Source organism: Phragmites australis, chromosome 10, assembly GCF_958298935.1.
Source record: "Phragmites australis chromosome 10, lpPhrAust1.1, whole genome shotgun sequence".
In the NCBI taxonomy this organism is placed as follows: Eukaryota; Viridiplantae; Streptophyta; class Magnoliopsida; order Poales; family Poaceae; genus Phragmites; species Phragmites australis.
This window is the reverse complement of record NC_084930.1, coordinates 34,719,992-34,732,408: the sequence shown is the minus strand read 5'-3', so window position 1 is coordinate 34,732,408 and position 12,417 is coordinate 34,719,992. Positions and strand designations below refer to the sequence as shown.

General features: G+C 40.4%; 1 protein-coding gene across 1 annotated transcript; it reads right to left on the bottom strand.

The window, feature by feature from the left end:
• Positions 1–9,992: 9,992 nt before the first annotated feature.
• LOC133930295 (uncharacterized) lies at positions 9,993–10,703 on the bottom strand. The gene is made up of 2 exons (XM_062376929.1): positions 10,377–10,703; positions 9,993–10,292 (listed from the first exon to the last, which is right to left on the bottom strand). The coding sequence occupies exons 1-2, from the start codon at positions 10,701–10,703 to the stop codon at positions 9,993–9,995; spliced, it is 627 nt and encodes a 208-aa protein (XP_062232913.1).
• Positions 10,704–12,417: the final 1,714 nt, after the last annotated feature.

Below are 12,417 nucleotides of genomic sequence, written 5' to 3'. Positions count from 1 at the left end.
ACTACTATACTAGCAAGTCTGTTGGGCTGTTACCCTGAACAGTACACTGGACTAGTATGTAGGATTGAAGTATTGAACTGGCCTAGAACTACTATGTATTAGTAGAAACGGCTACTGTTACTGACAAAATTACAGGAGAATTCAGACAAGAAAAGATGTCAAGCCCCTCCGCTGTTCCCTCAAGTGGTGGATGGTACATCACGGGTGGTGCTTACGTGACATTATTGTGGGTCCCACCTCAGTGATGCATGCTGCTTTCGGCCTCCACATTACGCGAGCTGGATCACGAGCAACATCCATCCAATCCACCAAAGCCCGCGCGTGCATTGCTGCGTTTTTTTGGACTATGTTGAAATTAGCCGCTCAGAATCTATGTTGTAAGACTATCGCTAACTATTTTTTCTTCATTTTGTTTCATTCTCCGTTCTTATTCTTTTTATTTCCATTCATCTTTAACAGTTTTCCTTCGAAAGGAATCGTGAAGTAAAATGAAAGAGAATTCCGTTATGAATGAAATGATCTTGAAAATCCCTTGATGATGGTACCATAAAAAAATGTTAAAACTCTGAAGGAAACGAAAATCCTATCTTAAAATAATTTTAGCTAAAAAAACCGTTAAAGATAATCTAACGATGGAGAAATGGTCTGTCTCCTATCTCTGGATCTTTTCCATGGTGCCACTCCTAGTGCCATCTGAGTGTAGGGAATGTGGCCTATATAGTTTTCCAGCCGGACTAACCAAGTTAGACCAGCTAATGTATATTGTTATAACCAAGTTAGTCGAACGTGAAAAATGATTATATGACCTAAGTTAATCATTTTTATTTTATATCACATATGGACTAGTTTGTAATAAAATTTCGTATTGAATAATAAAGGTGACATATAAACTTTATTATAAACTAGTCTATGTAAGATATATAATTAAAAGATAATCAACTTCAGATATGTTATCAAAATAAATCAATCGAAACATATAATCAAATTTCTCAAATCGAGGAGACTACTCATCCGGAAATGCACGCAGCAGCGACTGCGTTGGCTATGCATGCATTTTGCTGAAATTTGAGCATATAATTTAATTGGGGAGGTTAATTCTAATTTTGCTGCTTCTGAGATTCCTGAATTAATCACTATTAGTTATTAGGAAGCAAGTAACAACATTTGAGCCATGCTTAGAGAAAAAGGCAGAAGCAGCGAATAGATAAGTAGTGTACTATTTTTCGTAGTTGTCTGCTATGTGATCCGGAAATGGATTCCTACCCTACTCACTTGGAAACAAAAGGTGAAACAAAATCCTGTATGCTGCTGGTCATATCGCCGTTTACTAGGCAGGCATGCTTGGGCAGCCTCAAATGAAGGACGAATTGGATCATGCATGCCATGTCACGAGTGCATGCGTGCTTAGGCCTCAGTGGGTCGGTGGTGGCAGCCGCAGCTCTCTCTCTCTCTCTATCTCTCTTCTCTTCTCTTCTCTTCTCTATCTCCGTGGAAAAGAGGCCCGGACTGGACCAGAAACAGCACTGACGAAAAGGGGTAGAAATCAAATTACTTGGATCTATGCCTGCCTGCCTGCCTGCCTGCTTTTTGATCCAAAAGAAAGAGAAAGAAAGTGTTTGTGTTTGTGGTGCTGCTCGGTCGTGTTCATCTTGTCGTGGCCTTTTTGCCGGCCCACCGCTCCATCTTTCCTGCATTTCCTCCCGCCTCTCTCTGATGCTGATATCGATCCACAGCCATGCCTTGCCATCCTCTAGCTCATCACTGCAGTTCTAACTCTTTACACTTAATTACCAACCGGCCTGTGCTTACTGGACTAGCTAATTAATGAGATTAGTTGAAAAAGATTAGGAGAATGCATGATAATGTTCCTTCTTCCAAATTGTTTTTAAAGATCCATGACCTATTTATATAGCTTATGGTGATGGAATAGTAAGGTTGGGGAGAGCCCATTCAGAACTCCCAAGATTAGGAGCTAGTGGCATGCCGAAATTTAATCAAGTGGTTGCATCGCAGCTTATTGCTAGTGCACATCCTCATCTAGCTTATTGCTTGCTCCCCCGTCACAGTGTAAAGAACAATATATTATATTATACTAGCAACCTAGCAAAGTAGTTTACACTAAAGACGTGACTAGCCTTGTTATAATATTTTGTTACGATAATCTTTAATGTAAAAACAATCTTTTTAGCTTTTTTATGAGGTTAATATTGTTTAGTTACAAAATAAATAAAAATGAGAAGAAGAGATAAAAAATATGTTACTACAAGAGAAAACTATTTATGTTCTAAACTTATATCCAAATCATATATTACATGTATTTGTTCGATTCGTATATGTTGTGATCAACTGCTAAAATCACGCGTCAAGCATAGACAACCCAATCAAAAACATAATAAGTTTATCTCACTTGCATGTTGTGTCTTGTCTACTGGCTGCTTGATACGATGACCTTGAACTACACGAAACTTCTTAATCTACTGTCTTAGTAAGAGTTTTCAAATTTTTATCATAAATTTTAGCTATTGACCAGTTGTATTTTATATGGACTCTTTATTTAGGTATTTGATTACCCCAATTTTAATTATTTTTAATTTTATTTTATTTAGAGTTTTTATTTAGATATTTTGCTTCCTAAGCCGTATGAAAATCGAAATGCTAAATTTTTATAATTTTTAATTCTGAATTTAGTTATTTATTAATCGTATTTGATATGAACTCTTTGATTTAATCTAAAATGTTTCAGGTTCGTAATAATGAGTGATCTAGATCTTTTTATTATTTTTTATTAAGAGTAAATATAGTAGCTTCTCTTAACACTCAAATAATAATATAATAGATTATATTACGATGGAATTGGCGGCAAGCCAACCCAATTAATACGGAGTATATAGCCTTTCTATCCACACGATCGATCGTTGACCACCGAAATTAAAAGTGACCGGCCTGCACTCAGCAACCCATCACATATATACATATACTCCACTCCCTCTCCATATATACCACAGGCAGAGATTTGTTTGGTTATTGCTAGATCTTATTGCTGATTACTGTACGTGCACTTTACATGAATAACAGCCACAGCTTTTCTTTTGTTACCTTTGTTTTTTCAGAGAGAGAGAGAGAGAGAGAGAATGGAAGCCAGCTCGTTGTTGCCGCCAGCGCGTGCGGAGGCCACCAGGAGCTTCAGTTTTGGATCTGGATCGGGCTTCTGTCCTGTTTCCTATTGTTGATGCCCGATGGATGCAGTGGAAGCATCATCAAATCAACAAGTTAAATATAAAATTAACACATAAGATATGATATTTTTTAACAAGTTCGATCAATTTGTCTATGTTTTCAGTATATGACTACGGGCGTTCTTTTTCAACTATTTTTATCGATCTACAATTACAATAGTAATGCTTTCTATTTAAAGGCTAGAATTAGAAGTTCAACATCGGCAAAAAAAAAGAGTTTCTCTATTCTGCAGACAATGATCAGCTGCAGCAGGTTGCTGATCAGAAATTCAGAATGCTGGTGACCGTACGATCTCGCTCTGTTGATACGCCATATTTACAAGACATCATCATCTATATACATACCTACGTACGACACGCCCACATTTGCAACAACGCATGTCAGATTCCAACGTTACAAATGAAACCAACCCAGTTTAAACGTGACAAAAGCAAAAACAGCTGAGGACTGCGCATTACGGCTGCACCGATCCACAGCAAGGGGAGAAAACCATACTGTTCTGACCATTATTCTACGGTACGGTTTGCATGCTATAATCTATATGCATTTATACTGGATGCTTGGACATAATTAAACTGGAGACGAATCAGAGATTCTATAGCATTTAATTTGTTTTCCTTCGTCAGTTTCTGCCTTCACTTTTTCTTCATGTCTATTCTAGAAGATTCATTCAGCTTCAAGTCTGGAAAATAGTAACATAACATATATAGGTTACGACAGGAAGAATCAAACAGAGGTGCCAAAATCAAATTTCAGATTTTAACCCAAGAAACCTGATGGAGCTTGGACATTGGAAGAGTTTACTCTCCTTAATCCGTAGAAAAATCCTAGAACATTTTCAGCGCATTCCATTTGTACTGTACGTGTGAGATGTAGGAGAAAATTTATAACAGCAGGTTGAACTGTACATGTTGATATTCCTAATTTCAGGGTACTCTGAACTATCTAATTTTTCTAAGGTACTTTTCCAGTTTGGTATCAAGTGCACCATGTGACTATCTCTCTGTGAGAGATGTTGCGCTCAGTACCGTCCGTGTGCAGCCTGGGCCATTGACTATACTGCTCCTGCTGATCACAATCAGATGAGGTTACATGAACACGAGTGTCAGTCTCTCTTTCTACAGGTATTCCTCTTCGTTCAGAGTCGGTGACACTGAAAATGTTGAACACTTCACTGAAAGTAGTTCACGCACGATTTTTTTCCCCTTCCATTTGCGTCTTATAATTTTTTAAGGTTTCCTTGGCATAATCAAATCAGAGTCCCTGTGTTTCTTCTCAGGGTTTTCAGATGGGTGCACATGATCAGAGAACCCGTTTTTGTCCACATGTAGTATTGAAAAGAGATGAAGCACCACTTTCCACTCGAGGCACTCATGAGTCATAACTCATAACCAATCAGCATCTCAAACACCATCAAGAAGCAAGCAAGCTCAGATAAAGCCACAAACAGTTCACCTGCGTCACGCATTTCAATGTGCCAAAATTAAAAGTAGCAGCATAGTTTAAGACAGACACGTACGTCTTGCATGTATTTTCTTTATTTTTTTCCGTTCCTGATTCTTTTATCTGTTCTTATTTTTTTTATTTTCTCTTATTTTTAATAGCTCTTTTTTGATAGGAATCGTGAAAAAAAATGAGAAAGGATCTTGTTTTAAAGGGAATGATCTTGTGAATCTCGTCGTGAAGGAAACTGTAAAGTGAAATCATTAAAACGTTGAAGAAAACAAAAATCCTTTCATAACGAGAATTTCGCTTTGACGCAGTCTAACTGACATTCAGAGTTCCTCCTAAAGTCGTAATCAATGTAGTGGTTGGGGTCTCCCAGTTGTAGCTGCAGCAGAAGCTAGCAGCTCAATTCTTCTGGTTCAGACGCCGGGGGAGGAGAAGCGAAATGCCGCTAGCAGCTCCGCGTATGTGGCAAAGCCATCGCCTGCATCGAAGACATCTGGGCCAGCCATCACCCTCTTGCTGATGCTACTCCAGCCCTTGAATAGCAACGAGAACGTGTTGACATTGTTAACGGACTCGAACCTCCACAACGGGAACCGTGCGGCCTCACCATAAGCCTGAAGAGCGCATTCTTGATGTCACCTAGCCGGTGCACCCGACGGCGGGAGTCGTCGTCGTCGAGTGAGTCGTGAGTGACGAAGAGTTCGTCAATCCCCACCGGCACCGAGTCCAGCCAGCCTACCCGAACTGTATCCTCCGATCCGTCGAAGCCCAGCAGCTGGTAAGCATGTGGAAACTGACAGAAGGTGGCCGCTGCCTTTGAGGGCTCGCGTCGTCCAAGACATACCACACGTTCTCATGCAGAAACCCTACTGAAAAAGTAGAGGTCTCTGAAGCTGCACACGAGTGGGACGTCCTCCTTCCCTGGCACTCTCATCATGACAATGGAAAAGCCCGAGTCTACCACCACGATGAACACCATTGGGTTGCCACCGTTTTGTGCCGCACCCTGCGTGGCCAGCTGCTCATGTGTCCATGCCATCAGGGCTTGATGGGATGCCGCCATCCGCAGAGGCTCCCAGTGCAGCTCCCACACTCGGACAGGCGCCTACATAATCAAATCAAGCACTGATCAAACCATTTACATTTTTTTAAAACTACTACAGTACCATAAAGAAGAAATTGCTGCTACTCAGGGCCTGTGCAAAATTGAAATTAGGTCCTTAATTACCGCATATGAACGGGCAAACCAATTTTCATCGAACACAATTGTAGTATAATTGTTTAATTCTCAAATAAAAAAAAGTTACATGTGATTGAAATATCTAGGCACAAGAGTGAAGACTTAAGTATTCGATATGTTCTATACCATATCATTAAACCGCTGCAATAATATTGTATTATCAAATACTACTTTCATTCTTTATTACTTGTCACTTAGACATCGATATGGTCTTCAATACACATGTTTTAATATTATTTTTTAGTGAAATATGTTAAACATATAGTCAAATGAAATTATTTTTCATGGCGAATCCATTCATATCATTTGCATGTTTCAAGCATAGCATTTTTTTTAATAATGGTTAAAGTTTTTAAAGTTTGACCGCAGACATTTTAAAAAAAACATATATGTGAGAATGGATGTAATATTAGATAGTGTCCGACAGCAAAATATGGAACACAAGAGCAATCAAACTTCCAAGAAACAAAGTCTTAACAGAGTGAATGGTCTGCCGCAACTCAGCTGGTTAACTTCTAACCGAAGACACTTAGTACTGTATGGGGCCCTTAACTGGAGTACACTAGCTCGCACACTAGCTTAATTAGTAGAGTTACAGTACTAAGATTCACCAAACCTCGATTAAGACATTAGTTAGTACTATTTCCGTTTCAAAATAGATGACATTTAAACATCTTCTACAATGTTTAAAACACATGATATTCTACGATTTTAAGGTAACTTTAGTCCAAGTTTTCCAATCTTATCACCTTCATTAAGTAACTTCATTTTCAATAAAAGTCTCATTTTTCACGTAATAAATGTTATTAAAAGAGAATAAAATGATCATTCTATTGTTTAGCTTAATCTTATATACAACTCCAAAACATCATCTATTTTGAGACGGAGGGAGTAATATATTCCACGTACGTACTGATGATTGCTGCTACTGCTCTCAAATCATTAGCACATGCGTAAACAAGTAAAAGTGGGCTAGGATTGACAACAACAAACTCATACACTTAGCGGAACATACAAGTGACAAAGAAAGAAAGAAAGAAAAAACCAACATTTGCCTTATCCAAAGGCAGAGTACTAAAGCATCAAGTTGTCTGAGCACTAAGTTTGTGCTATACCAAGGTACGAAGTTACTCCACGTACGTATTGATGATTGCTGCTATTACTCTCAAATCATCAGTACAAGCCTAATCAAGTTAGAGTGGACTAGGATTGACAGCAACATGTCTATGCAAACAACAGAACATACGTACACATAGTGGCAAAGAAAAAAGATAAAAACTAAAGCTTTGCCTCATCCCTCCCAATCAATGTTCAACACAGCAGCACAAGCATGCATCTCAAAACATCCTTACCAAGCCTACAATAAATTACCCCACTATTATCAAACGAGATAGATCTCGTTAAAACAAAGCAGAGCAGACAATAATAAATGGTTGACGTTAGGTATACCATCGATCGACTTACTCCTTGGAACAATGGGTTAAGGATAGGGATCTCCATCTTGGATGGCTTCAAGTGTCCTATCGCATTCCTACTCACCCGACATCAGCAACCTCGTGACGGCGGCGACGGGATCAACACGATGGAGCGGCCAAGAAGATCCCTAAAACCCCCTTCCTTGTCTGTAGCCAGCGGAGTGGAGTGGCTAGGTGAGGGAGGGTAACTGGGTGGTGGGAGCCAGTTGTCCCAGTTACCAGACGTACAATGCCGCAACCTGACCGATCTTCCCGCCCCATCACTTTGTATCCCCGGGCCCACTTTGCGGTGAAAGACCAGAGATCAGGCGATCAGGGAAGCAAATTCTATAGGACATAGTACTACGAAAGATCCTCTTCCTTGTGATGATACATGTTTAGACTCTCTCTTTTCTATTCAGTTCAAATATTAGATCACAAGATAGATAATATAGATAGGATCTCACGTGAGTCTTTCTAGATCGGATTCTATAGAATTTACTTTCAGTTATCAGCATGCATGCATGCCCCTGCCACTCGGCGGACCGGACTTCCTGTTCTTTGCTTCCGCATGCAATGCAATGCAAACGTACGTGTCCTAGGCAACTAACCACGCGTGATTTGGAGCACTACTTAATTCTAGTCCTCCGATCTCAGGATATATGCATGGTGATATGTGGAAATGAGTTAATTTGCAGTGTAGTTAATTAAACTCGTAGGGATGGCAGTGGGCACATTTTACCCGCGAGCTTGCGGGTAAAAACCCTAATGGATGTAGGTTTGTGTTTCAATTTTTACCGATGGGTATGAGTGCGGATTTGAAGTTGAATCTAACGGGTATAGAAAGACAGGTTTGAAATCGGCATACCCGTATGCGTTTCGCCTGTGTACCCGCTCCACACATCTATGATCAAAACAAATTAAGTTACTAACTCACTCTTAATTAGGATATGGAGGCCATCTCAAATCATATATATTCATAGGGCATAGATATAGCTACCCTGAAAGTGTTCTTGCTTAGATTGTTAGGGCAAATCCTTTATATTTGAATTTTTTAGCTTCTGTTGTTCTATTTGTCACTGCCCTCTAAGTACCTAATGAGTGGTAAAACCAAGCTGGCAGCAATTTCAAGGAAAACATTTATGATCGTAGCAAGAAAATTTGCAAAATGGAGAACATCAGATGTGACTGTATCAACCTATCCTTTATATTCGTGGTTATACAAGTGTGCCCGCGGGAATGTGATACCCGTGGGTGAGAGGTACGTGTTCCAGTTTTTATTCATAGCGGATAATAGGTATAGGTGCGGATTTGAGAATTAGCTCACGAATAGGTATATAGTTTCTATCCATAGATTATTGTATTCGTTGCTATCCCTAATCGCATGCATATTAGTAGGGTATCTATTCTATTCTACCCTAACTACGATCAAAAGTACTTAGGTTATGATCCGTTAAATAGCAAGTTACAACTAGTCGTAATATATCCGAGAAGAAATTAAAACTAGCTAGGTCACAGCTTACGTGATGATGATTAGTCCGTCCTACTCCTACCCTACTTCTATCGCGTGCTCAGGTCGTGTATTATGTTCTTCTTCTCTAAGCACAGCCTATATGAAAGAGGAGAGCGAGGGTACGGTGCCAAATTATTAAGCAACACGCGTTTGTCTGTGTGTGTGCACTCTAATTCTCCAGCTTTAATATATATATATATATATATATATATATATATATATATATATATATATATATATATCCTCTATTTCTTTTCTTTTTTTACAGATCAGGTTGTATTAGGATTTGTGAAAATATTTCAAGGTATAATTTGATAACTAACTTGTTTTTCAATATACATATTAGCTAGGATTTGTGAAAGTCATCCAAAGTATATTTTGATCATTATAATATATTATCAATCACAACGAAACTAATATCGTATTAAGAGATATGTGAGATACTCTGATACATCTTATGTACACTGCATTTTTAACTAAAATTACAATCTTTGACTTTAAAAAAAATCCTATTACGCCATGTATATATTTTGAAACCAAGGGAGCACAAATGAGATGCGCACTTCTCCCTCCCACGTATTCGAGAAAAGAAAAAAGAGCTCAATGGCATATATATTAGCAATCAATTTCAGACACAAGGATACAAATTAGCTTCAATAATGCCTCCTTCCTATGGACGGAAAACATGCATGGACGACCTAACCCAGTTTATACTAGCTTTTGATCAGGACGGAGTGATTGGTACGGTAAGCATGCACTCTACCTTAATTAGCCTATCACACACTCACACGTCATCATTGCTTTGCATGCATCGAGTAGCCCCTGTATATATTTTTGGTTTGGATATAGGAGGTCGGCAGTACGTACCTAGAATTGTAGAGAGGTTGAGCGAGAGAGAATTAGGCCACGCACGGCTCTAGGCAAAGAGGCACCGTTTATATAAGGCCAGCGGCCAATGATGTATAGGATCCTAACCCTAATACAATTAGGAAAGCTAATAAATAGTTAGGTATACAATATACAGGTGTGCCATAAAGAGTTATGTATTGATACAACTCGGATGGTGGTTGGCTTGACCACTTAACTGAAGGTCTCATCATAGTGTGCTATAAAGGGTCGCTAGTCGAAGTTCCTTCAGGGCGAGCATGGAACGAGCCTGTGCGAAGGTGGGGAAGGGCGTCACATTGGCGATATCGTCGGCGGTGTTGGAGTAGCGAGGGTTGAGGCCGCGAAGCAAGTTGAGGGTAAGCTGCGAGTCACGGACGGCGTGACCGACGTCACGGAGCGAGTCAGCCAAGGCTTTGATGCATTGGCAGTAGTCGGAGACAGAGAGCTTGCCCTGGACCAGCGAGTGGAATTGGTTGCTGAGGAAGATGGCACATGATTCCTTGTTGTCCTGGAACAAGTTCCGGACAACAACCCAAAGGTCGTGTGCGCGCTAGTCGTCGTCCATGGCGAGGTTGAGGGCGTCATCACCGACAGAGCCTAAGATCCACCTCTTCACGGAATAATCCGCCTGGACCCAGTTAGGATCATCCAGGTTAGCCAGAGCGGAGTCATCGATGTGGTGGAGAAGCCCAAACTTGCCGCACATGGTCCGGAAGAAAGACAACCACTTGGTATAGTTAGGGTTCTTGAGATCGAGGACGACGGGGACATGAGAGCGGACGACGATGGTGCAGTACAGGTTGATGAATACGGTCGGTGCGGCATTGACGATGGGGCCTTTGGTGCCATCAGCACCGGTAGGGCCGGAGCCAGTTCCCTTACCAGTTCCTGCGCTGGTGCTTGCGTTTGTGACAGACATCGCTAGGATGTAGACGAAGCAGGGCCTAGGTCGTGCGATGTATGCGGTGACCGAGAGAGAAGCGCGCATTGCTAGAGCCGAAGAGCGGATAGGGCAGCGGAGGATTGATTGGCAGCGGCGGCACAGAGGATTAGGGCGACGGTAGAGTGTCGCTGGTTGATTAGCAGCGAAGAACTACCTTAATGTGCAGGAAAATAAAGGAGAACGAAAATAGATGTTGCGATTAACTGAGTTGTTGAATTGGCATCCACCCCCTCAACTATATATAAGGCGGCTTGGACTTTGCCTTATGAAAATATGACTCTCAACCCTAAAACCTAGGCAAACACACCATGTTCGGCCAAAGACATGAAAGGAATCCGAACAGATCTACGAATCCACCTCGATTCGATTTCGGACTAAACATTGGATGGTTCAGTGAGAACAAAAATGTTAACACCAGACCATCTAGCGAGTTTACTTCAGTTGAAACCCTAAATTCCATCCCAAAGCTCACCGGATATTCCGATGTATTAATTGTACTCACTACATACTATCGTCGGACTAATAATTCTAGAGAGCAAACTCTCTGTACGAAAATTCATTTGTTCACACCGGATAGTCCGGCACCCACTGGATACATCGCCAGACTAATTTTTCTAGAGAACAATTCTCTCTGCAAGTTCTAAACTATATTCACCGGATAATCCGGCGCTAATGCCGGAGCCCTCGCCAGACCAATTGTTCCAGATAGCATGTCGCCCTGCAAGAAATCATCTTTGTGTTCACCAGACAGTCCGGCGACCATGGGGCACCTCACTGGACTATTTTTTCCAAAGAGAAAGTTTTCGACAAGAATTGACCTATAAGCATCAGATAGTCCAGTGTTGACATAGCTCTAGCATCGGACTAATTTTTTTACAGAGCAAAACTTCTGCAACCTCTCTACAAAAAACATTCTCTACACACCGGATAATCCGGTAAAATCACGGCATAGATCATCGAACTATCCGGTATTAAAAAAACCTGGATCATACCATTTTTTACTATCAATAGTAGTTCCATGTAAACCCTCTTCTGGCTGGTTTTTTTCTATACGCTTCACTCCTAGAAATTCAATTCATTAATGGTTCAAATCAAATTAGAATTAGTTTCCTCTAATAAAACTACAGCCTAAATATCTAGGTTATGAGCTTAATTTCCATAAATTGTAAACCTTAGACTTGGAAGCTTCATATCATGTGTGTTTATTGTCCTTGCACTGCTTATATGATATCATAAAGATTGGTAGGAACATTCATTCTACTAGAAGATCAACTAGTAGCAATCTACTCCTAGCCCAGATGCAGGAAAACAACCCTGAATCCCAGGCTCCCAGTAGCTGATCCGAACGATGAAAGGCCCTAAATATGGATCTCGAACAAAACGACAACCACTATAATTTTGGGAAGGATCTTAAACATCTTGTGGAGCCCTGTAGCAATCTCTGTTATTCCAGGTCTAAGATGTCATTTAGCAACAGCGAGTTGCATTACCAAGACTCAGTCTCACACTATATGCACTTACATATATTGTTATGCTTTGATTGCATTTATCTGTCTTCACGAATGCAAATACCTAAGGCCAACATGCTATCGCTATGCTTGCTACAAGTGATTACGGATTAGCACTGATCAAAGGTACACCAGGTTGGTTTCCGTAATATTATTATTTACTACGAATATTGTAATCATGG